Raw genomic sequence first — 11553 nt, 5'->3', positions numbered from 1 at the left:
CGTGGCATTTTGAGGGAGTTTAGGAATCTAGATACAGGGTCCAGATTTAGTCAAGCTATGGGACCAAAATGATAAATTCAATAAAACTTTGGGAAATTATAAAATTACATATAAATTCGGGGGTGGGATTTAACACTTGGCTTTACCAAAATTTGCTATTCCTTTTGAGTTAGAATGTGATGCTTCTGATTCAGGTATAAGTGCAGTACTAATGCAGCAGGGTAGGCCTATTGCTTTTTATAGAAAAGCCTTGGACACTAGAAATCAGTCACTATCCACTTATGAGAAGGAACTTATATTAATTGTTTCAGCTGTGAAGAAATGGCACAATTATCTCCAGGGGCAGTTCATAATTCGAACTGACCATCATAGCTTGAATTATTTCCTATCTCAGAGAGCTAATAATCAGTTTCAATATAAATGGGTAGCAAAATTAATGGGTTTTGTCTATGAAATTCATTATAAGAAGGGTACAAAGAATTTGGTAGCTGATGCACTTTCCAGGTTACAATTGCCACTTCCTTTAAAGACATCCTTGTGTCACGGGATGACTCTTTAAGCCTTCCGCCCGTGCGGCACTTAGACTTGAATACCTCGATGAACAAGCTAAGTAAGCCTTCGAAGCCTCGCTTCCCCGGATCGAATCACAAAGAAAGCTAAGATAGCTTGGAGAATGCTAAGATCACTTAGAAGATGGGAGAAAGGAAGCTTTGTATTGAAAGTTAAGAGAACTTTACAATTGCTTACAATTCTTGGATGGTTTGGCCAAATGGCCTTACGTCCTATTTATAGGCCTAAGTCACCTCCTCAATGGAGGGTTCTAGAATCCCCTACTTACATCCAAAAATATCTAGCATAGTTCTAGATACAACTTGCCTAATCTAGATTATTCTAGGTGAGGCTTAAATATGTACACTTGTGTGGAATGTTCCGGAATGCCCTAGATTATCTTGAATGCTCCGCCACGTTCTTGATTTCTCCGGGACGTTCCAGAAGCTTCCATGAAGACATGGCTTCATGGGCTTAGATATATGATGTCTTGGGCATTTTCTTTGTTTTTAACACATGGCCCGTGACATCCTCCCCCACTTAAGCTGTCGACGTCCTCGTCGACTCTTGCCTCTCGAATGTCTGAATCAAGTCCTTATATTGCCATAAGGACGTCTCCTTCTCCCATGTTGCTTCGGAGTATGGTAGCCCCTTCCATTTGACAAAGTACTCCACATGCTTTGGTTGTCTTGGTCGCACCACGACACGCTTGGCTTCAATGCTCTCCACTTCTTTGTCAAATGCCTCCGTCATCAAAGGGGGTGCTCGATGAGACTCACCTCGACTTGGTTCCTCATCGTCCGCATGATAAGGCTTCAAGTTGCTCACATGGAACACCGGGTGAAACTTGAGGCGGGGTGGGAGTTCCACAACATACGCGGCTTTGCCAACCTTCTTGATGATAGGGAATGGTCCCTCATATTTCCGCAACAAGCTCTTGTGCAAGCCACGAGTACTCTTGTGCTGAGACGCATTGAGCTTCACAAAGACTTGGTCGCCAGTTTGGAACTCCACATTCCTTCGTTTTCGATCCGCCCATTTCTTCATCTTCTTTGAAGCCTTATCCAAATGAGCTCGAGCAAGTTCGTGGGCTAATTGCCACTCCTTAGCGGTTTTGAAAGCGGCTGGACTATTCCCCGTGTAGCCAGTCACGACCGTGTTCGGGGTCAAGGGTTGTTGCCCTATAGCCAACTCGAACGGACTTTTCCCCGTCGACTCCGAACGTTGCAAGTTATAAGAGAATTGGGCAACATCAAGTAACTTAGCCCAATCTCGTTGATTGGCACTAACATAGTGCCGCAAATAAGTCTCCAACAATGCGTTAACCCGCTCCGTTTGTCCATCAGTTTGGGGATGAAAAGCTGTGGAGAAGTCTAACTTTGAGCCAAGTAGCTTGAAGAGCTCCTTCCAAAATCTACCTGTGAAGCGAGCATCTCGATCACTGACTATGCTCCTCGGGACACCCCAATACTTCACCACGTGCTTTAGAAACAAGCGTGCAGCTACTTCGGCTGTGCACTCCACAGGTGCGGGTATGAAAGTGGCATACTTGGTGAATCTATCGACCACGACGAAGATAGATCCACATCCATCAGACTTGGGCAAATGTGTGATGAAATCCATGGTTAGACACTCCCATGGTCTTGATGGGGTGGGAAGTGGTTCCAACAGTCCTCCCGGTTGCCTTTGTTCCACTTTGTCTTGTTGGCACACAAGACAAGTCTTCACGTATGAATCTACATCATCCCGCATTTGTGGCCAATAATAAGCATCGCTCACCAAAGCCAACGTGCGGTGAGTGCCAGGATGTCCTGCCCACATTGAGTCATGGCACTCCTTAAGGATTTCTTTCCTTAAGCTTCCCCACTTTGGGACGTAGATCCGCTTGCCCTTGGTGTATAGCAAGCCGTCCTCAAGCCAAAACCTTCTTGTCTTCCCATCCTTGACAAACTCCACAATGTTCTTGGCTTGGACGTCATGTGACAAACCTTCTCGGACACGAACCAAGAGATGGCTTTGCGGCTTGAGTACCGTAGCCATTAACTCTACTCGTCTACTTAGAGCATCGGCCACCACGTTCTCCTTTCCTTGCTTGTACTCTAGCTTGTAATCAAACTCCGCTAAGAACTCTTGCCACCTTGCTTGCTTAGGTGTGAGCTTTTGTTGGGTTTGAAAGTAGCTAGTGGCAACGTTGTCCGTCTTGATGATGAATGGGGTACCAAGCAAGTAATGCCTCCAAACTCTGAGGCAATGGACGATGGCGGTCATCTCCTTTTCATGGGTCGTGTACCTCTTCTCGGCATTGTTTAGCTTGCGACTTTCATAGGCTATCGGATGTCCCTCTTGCATCAACACTCCTCCTATGGCAAAGTCGGAAGCATCAGTGTGCAACTCGAATGGCTTACTAAGGTCGGGCAACCTTAGTACAGGCTCCTCCATTAGGGCCTTCTTCAACCTCTCAAAGGCCTCTTGACACCGGTCCGTCCATTCCCATGCCTTGTTTTTCTTAAGAAGGTCTGTTAAGGGTGCCGCTATAGCTGAATACCCTTTTATGAATCTCCGATAGTAGTTGGCTAGCCCCAGAAAGGATCGTAGTGTTGGTACCTTGGTCGGCGGTTCCCACTCTTGAATGGCCTTGATCTTGCCCTTTTCCATCATAAGTTTCCCCTCCTTTATCTTGTGGCCGAGAAATTCTACTTCTTTTGTGGCAAAGGAGCATTTCTCCTTCTTGACATAGAGTTCATGCTCCCGAAGGGTCTTGAACACTATGCGCAAGTGCTTGACGTGCTCCTCCAATGTCTTGCTATAGACAACGATATCATCAATGTAAACCACGACAAACTTGTCAAGATAAGGATGGAATACCTTGTTCATCAATGTGCAGAATGTTGCGGGGGCATTGGTCAGACCAAATGGCATGACTTTATACTCGAACGCTCCATATCTGGTCACCATCGCCGTCTTCGATTCGTCTCCAGGGGCTATCCTCACTTGGTAGTATCCCGATCGAAGATCTAACTTTGTGAAGTACCTTGCTTCACCAAGTTGATCGAATAAGTCGGCGATCAACGGAAGTGGGTACTTGTTCTTGATGGTAATCTTGTTCAATGCTCTATAGTCGATGCACAACCTTAGGCTACCTTCTTTCTTGCGTTGGAACAGGACGGGTGCACCATATGGGGACTTGGAGGGTTGGATGTAGCCAGCATCAAGTAGCTCGTTGAGTTGCTTCCTCAATTCCTCCAACTCGGGTGGCGACATCCTATAAGGTGATTTGGAGGGAGGCTTAGCACCAGGCTCCAACTCAATCGCATGGTCGACCTCTCTCCTTGGTGGCAACTTCTTTGGCAGTTCCTTAGGCATCACGTCCGCAAACTCCGTAAGGACGTCTTCCACTTGTTTCGGCAAAGGCCCGTACTTCTCCTCCCCTTCATTCAACATTAGGGTTGCAAGAAATGTGGCCTCGCCTTTCTTCCAAGATTTGGCAAATTGAATTGCCGACAAGTGTTGGGTACACTTCTTGGCTTGCCTTTCCAATGGCACCAGGCAAGGTTGTCTCCCGTCGGCTAGGATACAGAAGATATTGTAAAAGGGAATGGGAAAGGCTCGTACCTTGTCCATGAACTCTAACCCAATGACTACGCCATAGTCGTCCATCTTGACTACGGTGAAGTCGATCGTTCCCTTCCATGTGCCAATGTCTACGTGCACATTACGCGCAACTCCAACAATGGGGGTGGCGGCGGAATTTACCGTCTTCACGCTACCAGGCTCCTTTGTGACTCGGAGGCCAAGCCTTGTGGCTTCCTCCGACGTCATGAAGTTGTGTGTTGCTCCCGTGTCCACCAACACACGCGTCGTCTTGTCACCAGTCTTGACGTCGACGAACAATGATCCTCCCCCAACTTGAGCCTTAGGTTGTGGGAGGGTTGTCTGGATGGCATTCAGTAGACGGATGCATCCCATCGTTGCATCGTTACTCTCCTCGGCCTTGTCCTCCTTGAAGGCCATGGCCTTAAGGGCCTTCTTTTGTGGGCAATCTCGCATCATGTGAGGGCCGTCGCATAGGTAACAAGTGGGTTGCCAAGACTTACCCTTGCCTTTGTCATGCTTATCGGCTTTCTTCTCCTTCGGTTTGCTTGTCTCGGCCTTGTCCTTCGGCTTATGTTCTCCCCCACTTCTCTCATGGTTACCCCTCTTCCCCGTGGACTTGGAATCACCTTGGTGGCTTGATTTAAACTCAATCAAGGATTCGGCAGCGGCAATGGCATCAGACAATGTTTGCACGTGTCTCCTTTGTAGTTCGAGTTTTTCCCAATTTTGCAGTCCACTCATGAAGTACATGAGCTTGTCTTCCTCTAACATGTTGGGCACCTCGAATAACAAGCTCACGAAGGCGTTGACATAGTCTTTGACGCTCCCCGTTTGCTTGAGCCACCTTAGTTTCTCCTTGGCTTCGTACTTGGCATTTTGGGGATAGAAGTGCAACATAAGATCTTTCTTAAATTCATCCCAAGTGGTGAGAGAGAACGTACCTTGCTCAATCTCCATGCTCCGACGACGCCACCACATAAGGGCATTGTCAGCTAAGAACATGGTTGCCGTTGAGATTTTGGACTCGTCATCTTCAAGCTTCAGGTACTTGAAGTATCGCTCCACGTTCCACACGAATGTGTCGAGCTCTTTTGCTTCCCTCTTCCCATTATAGGATTTGGGTTTAAAGGAGTCGATTACCTTTGAGTCCAATGCCTTGATTTCCCTCGGCCCTTGCACGAATTGCTTCACGACTGCTTCTTTACAAAACGCCACATCTCCCTTAAGTTCCCTTGTGTCCTTTATCTCTTCTTGAAGTGCCACAAACCTTGCCTCTATGTTGTCAAGGTGAACCTGGACTTCCCTCCGCATCTTGTCTGCCATGGTGTTGAGAGCGCCAAGGAGCTCATCTCGTAGCCCTTCCACCAAGCCACGCAGTTTATCCTTACCATTGTCCAGCATGGTTTGGATTTCCTCCTTGTCGACAACGTCCTCATCAAGTCGAGTATCGAACTCGAGTATGGTTCGTTCCACCTTCTCGAGTCGCTCTTCCATGGTCTCCATCGATGCTTGCAAGTCCTTTAACTTTGGCTTGCTCTTGGCAACGTCTTGGACCTCGGCAGTACGCTCCCTTAGATCGGAGACTCCGGACACCATCTCTCCACTTGCCATATCCTACTTTCCGTCAAGTGATTCACGAACCTGGCTCTGATACCAGCTGTCACGGGATGACTCTTTAAGCCTTCCGCCCGTGCGGCACTTAGACTTGAATACCTCGATGAACAAGCTAAGTAAGCCTTCGAAGCCTCGCTTCCCCGGATCGAATCACAAAGAAAGCTAAGATAGCTTGGAGAATGCTAAGATCACTTAGAAGATGGGAGAAAGGAAGCTTTGTATTGAAAGTTAAGAGAACTTTACAATTGCTTACAATTCTTGGATGGTTTGGCCAAATGGCCTTACGTCCTATTTATAGGCCTAAGTCACCTCCTCAATGGAGGGTTCTAGAATCCCCTACTTACATCCAAAAATATCTAGCATAGTTCTAGATACAACTTGCCTAATCTAGATTATTCTAGGTGAGGCTTAAATATGTACACTTGTGTGGAATGTTCCGGAATGCCCTAGATTATCTTGAATGCTCCGCCACGTTCTTGATTTCTCCGGGACGTTCCAGAAGCTTCCATGAAGACATGGCTTCATGGGCTTAGATATATGATGTCTTGGGCATTTTCTTTGTTTTTAACACATGGCCCGTGACACTTGGAACCTAAGAACCACTCTTCTGCTCTATGTTATCCATCACCTATCCATATTTTGGTTGGTTGGATAAGCTTCATAGGCTTAATGAAACTGATGAATGGATCTTGCAAAAGAAACAAGAAGTCATTACTCCCACTTCTTCTGTATCCTCCACCTTTCAGGCTTCTCATTATCACATTGATAATGGCTTACTGAAGTACAAGTCCAGGATTGTGATTAATCCCACCTCTCACTGGGAATCGAAATTGTTTGCTGAACACCACTCTACCCTAGCAGTTGGACACCAAGGGGTTCTTAAGACTTATTAGAGGCTTAAGAGAGTTATACTGGCCTAGAATAAAGGGAGATATTAAGCTTTTTATCTCCGAATGCCCTACTTGCCAATGAAACAAGTATGAAACCATTGCTCCTCCTGGCATCTTGCAGCCTCTACCTATCCCATAGAGAATTTGGACAGATATCTGCATGGATTTTATTATGGGACTACCTCTTAGCAAAGGGAAATCTGTTATAATGGTGGTAGTTGACAGGTTGAGTAAGTATGCCCATTTCATACCCTTAGCTCACCCCTACACTGCCACAACTGTGGCACATTCTTTCCTTCAGAATGTGTTTAAGTTAATTGGGCTTCCTTTTACTATTGTCAGAGATAGAGATCTTATCTTCTTAAGCACCTTTTGGAAGGAATTCTTCAAGTTACAAGGATCAAAGCTTTGCATAAGCTCGGGGTATCATCCCCAAAACGATGGACAGACTGAGGTGGTCAACAGATGCTTGAAGACCTATCTTAGGTGCTTTGTTAGTACTCATCCTAAGAAGTGGACCATTTGGCTGCCTTGGGCAGAGTGGTGCTACAACACATTATACCACTCTTCATCTAAGTTCACCCCATTTGAATTGGTTTATGGACATGCCCCTCTTCATGTGACACCTTATGAGAGAGGTACTGCAAGGCTTGAATCAGTGGAACAAGGCCTACTCGAGATAGATAGGGTCTTGTCCATACTCAGGTCCAACTTGGAGTTAGCTCAGAATAGGATGAGAACCCAAGCTAACAAGCACAAAATAGAAGGGGAATTTGCAATAGGGAATTTTGTTTACCTCAAACTGATTCATTATCGCTATCAATCCCTAGCTTCACACTCAGCTCACAAGTTACTTCCTAAGTATTTTGGCCCATTTGAAGTCATTGAAAGGGTGGGTCCGGTAACCTACAGACTCATGCTGCCTGCTAACTCCAAGATACACCCAGTTTTTCATGTTAGCATTCTCAAGAACACTTGGGTCCATTAGTGCAGTCTTTTGCAGTGTTTCCATAATTTCCAAACACTGAGGTGCAACATGATGAACCTTTCAATTATCTTAAGTAGGAGGATGTACAAGAAGGCCAACATTGCTAGTGTCTAACTCTTGGTGCAGTGGATAGGCTAGGATGAGCAAGCTGCCACTTGGGAGGATTATGAAGATTTCCAGGCTCGATTTCCTCAGTTCCAGTTAAAAACCTTGTGGACAAGGTTTTTCTCAAGGATGGGTGTGATGATAAGAACCTATAGCAAGCTTTAGTGTAATAAAATATGTAATGTGTTGGGCTCAGGATTGTTATGGGCTGTATGGTATGGGTAACTTAGGATCCATGTTAGTTTGTAGCTCATGTGCCTAGCATGAGTTCAAGCTTTTCCATATATTGTAACGGTTACTCCATTTTTATAATATATTATGAAATTCAACTTTTATCCCTTGGATATTCTCTCGTCTCCTTCCCAGATTCATACCTCCATTGCTGCCAAGTTGAGGTTGAATTAGGTAGAGGGTTTTGATCCTATCACTCTTTGCCAGAATGTGAGGAAAGAATCAGGGGAAATATCCGCGGAAAAAAGTCAAGAACCAATAGGCAACACCCACACAGAAAGATTTAGTTTCAAAACTGTGGAGAGAAATTAGAAAATAAAGATTCACTTACCAATACTATGCTCCTTTCATGGGGAAATTTGGAAATATAGCCATTTAAAGAGCATTCATTGAAATATAACCTTGTTTTCTAATTCTTATAAACTAATCAAAATTGATGTTCTTAATACTTAATTATCCTAAACTAAAACTCTCAAAAAATTTGAAAAAATAATCAAAATTTAGATCCTATATAGTATATAGACACCCTTTTAAATTTACGATAATTATAATAAAATATTGATATAAGAGTACTAATATAATTTTAACTAAAAACTTGCTCATTTGATCTTAATCGTGATAAAAGAATTAAGGCTTTAGATGTGCAAAGATCCAAACTTCATTGGACTCCTAATAAGTAATCAGAGAAATGGAAAGCCAATCAAAGGATGAAGACTCTCTGGAAAAGTGGCCAGGCATCTCCTTTCTCGGCTCTCTTGGCGTCGGCAAACGCTCTCTCATTCCAATTAGTCATCTCTCCCTCCTTTGATCGATACTATATTCATGATTTGTTGATTTGTAAGATTACTGGGTTTGGATTTTGACGATGCTTCTAATTCTTCGTCGTCATGTCAGCCAGTAGTTAATGAGTATGTAAATTTTTGAGTTTTAGGATCAACCTTGGGAACAAAGAATATTGTTTTTAGGAGTTTTGGGAGGCAAACTAGAAGATGACATGTTGGTCAATACATGTAGAGAGTAAGTAATGTGATCCATCGCTCTACTATGAATGATCCATTGACCATAATGTTAAAGTTAATCTTTTTCTTTAAAGTTGATCCTTTTATGTAATATGAAATGTTTTGGGCCTCTAATCTTTTGCCACATGTATGGTTGAGATCTTTTGTAAAAGGGATGACTAATTGCCTTCTTAGTTGTCCCACTATTTCCAGTATGTTCTCTTACTCCGTTTCCTGCAGCAAGCTGCTGCTCATATTTGTCAAATATTGCTTCATCTTTCTAGTCTAATTCGTGTGTTTAGTTTATTTAGATGATAGATTTTCTGAATATCAACATGGTATCAGAGCTAATTTGATCAAAGAGTGAGGCGTTTTTTGATTCTCAAAAGGGGAAAAATTCTAAATGAAACCCTATAATCAAAATTTTCAAATTCATGGTTGGTTCAAGTAGCAGTGGAGAAATTCGAACTCCTATCTTCAGTGGAGTAAATTATGAATTTTGGAGGACAAAGTTGAGAACAATTTTTGTATCTCATGATTTGTGGAGTTTGATTGAAGAAGGCTATGTGGTACCTTTAAGTATTGTGGCTTTGATAGAGGCTCAAACAAAGGAGTTGAAGGAAAACATCAAGAGAGATGCAAAAGCTCTTGGGGTCATCCAAAATGCTATCTTAGATGAAATTTTTCCAAGAATCTCAAATGAGACAAGTGCCAAATCAGCTTGGGATGTGCTGGAGAAGGTCTATAGAGGCTCTACTAAGGTAAGGGCTGTCAAACTCCAATCTTTGAGAAGAAATTTTGAGTACATAAGAATGAAAGATGATGAATTGCTAGATGATTACCTGAGTAGATTGTCTGAGATTATTAATCAAATGAAAAGTTACGGTGAAACCTTGCCTGATGAGAGAATAGTTCAGAAGTATTTAATTAGCTTGCCAAGAAAGTATGACAACATAGTTTCAATCATAGAGGAGAGTTTCAATCATAGAGGAGACTAAGGATTTGTCAACTTTTAAGTGTTGAAGAATTAATTGGTTCACTCAAAGGTTTTGCTCAGAGACTATCTAGGCATGACAACAATGATGTAGAAAATGCTTTCCAAACACTTACAGTGAATCCAAAAACTGAAGCTAGTTCAAGTCAAAGCAAAGCCAAGTCCAACAAGAATTGGAAAGGCAAAAACAAAAAGTGGGAAGGAAAGCATAATTTTGAAGAGAAGAAAAAGGTTGAGAAGAGTTTGTATGTTTTGAAGTGCAAAATTTGTGACAAAGCTCATTCCGATGAATGTTGGTTCAAGGGAAAAGTGAAATGCCACAAGCGTAGCATATTCGGGCATATGCAAAAGGATTGTACCTACAAAGATAATCAGCTAGCTCACTACTCCGAAGTAGAAGGTGAAAAGACCAATATGTTTTATGTTGGTCATGATACAACCATCCAAGAAAAAGCTTAAGTTTCGTTTGTGGACAACGGTTGTAGCAATCATATGACGGTAAACAAGAACATTCTCCATAATATTGACACTACAAACCCAACCCAAGTGAAGATGGGAAATGGGCACCTAGTCAATACATTGGGAAGAGGTACTATTGTCGTGCATACGAAGAATGGAAAGATGTTCATCAAGGATGTCATGTTAGTTCCTGATTTGAAGCAAAATTTGCTAAGTCTTGGACAACTCATTGAGCATTTGGAAATAATACTTGCAAGATATATGATGGGAAGAATCATGAGCAACTCTTGGCTAAGATTGAGATGAGGAAGAGTAGAAGTTTTCCTCTCACAATTGAGTATGCAACTCAATCTACACTCAAGATGGAAGTGCAAGAATATTCAAAGGTATGGCATAAAAGGCTTGGCCACTTGAATTTTCAAAGTCTCAAGAAGCTACAAGAAAAAGAAATGGTGTATGGGTTGCCGAGTATCCAAGAAAATGAAGAAACATGTGAAGGGTGTGCACTTGGGAAGCATCATAGAGATTCATTTCCACATGATAAAACTTGGAGAGCAAAAGCTTTTTTGGAATTGATTCATACAGATATTTGTGGACCCATGAAGATCTCTACTCAAGTGGGAAACAAATATTTCCTAATCTTTGTGAATGATTATTCCAGAATGACTTAGGTATACTTTCAAAGGCAGAAATCAGAAGTGTTCTCAATCTTCAAGAAGTTTCAAGCTATGGTTGAGCGACAATTTGGTTATCTAATCAAAGTTCTTAGAAGTGACTGTTGGAGATATGCCCTGAAAGTCAATCTTTGGAAGAAACCTTTCAGGACAATGTCTATATGTATGGAAAACTCTAATACATCAAAAGGCAAAGTCACTCATTAGGACTATCTCAATAAACGATATACGTCCTAAATAGTGAATCCATGGACAATGGATCGATGGAAGAAGTAATCTAATGATGTTAGACTGCAGAGACCTTCTTCACATAACCATGATGTCCAAAAGGTTCTTGGTCATAGGATTGTCAGAGGGACATTGACAATACATAGACTAATACATACTATGTTCCCTTCCAATGGGAAGGATGGAAAGTCTCATGCCATTCGTGTAGTGACACTAAGAAAAGTATGTA

General features: G+C 42.8%; 1 protein-coding gene across 1 annotated transcript; it reads left to right on the top strand.

Moving 5' to 3' along the window:
• Window positions 1-9403: 9403 nt before the first annotated feature.
• LOC139193160 (uncharacterized) lies at window positions 9404-11158 on the top strand. Its single transcript, XM_070816139.1, has 3 exons — window positions 9404-9730; window positions 10680-10808; window positions 11084-11158. The coding sequence occupies exons 1-3, from the start codon at window positions 9404-9406 to the stop codon at window positions 11156-11158; spliced, it is 531 nt and encodes a 176-aa protein (XP_070672240.1).
• Window positions 11159-11553: the final 395 nt, after the last annotated feature.

Source organism: Malus domestica, chromosome 16 (genome assembly GCF_042453785.1).
Source record: "Malus domestica chromosome 16, GDT2T_hap1".
Lineage (NCBI taxonomy): Eukaryota > Viridiplantae > Streptophyta > Magnoliopsida > Rosales > Rosaceae > Malus > Malus domestica.
Note: the sequence above shows the minus strand (reverse complement) of the source record. Positions and strands in the feature narration are given on the sequence as shown.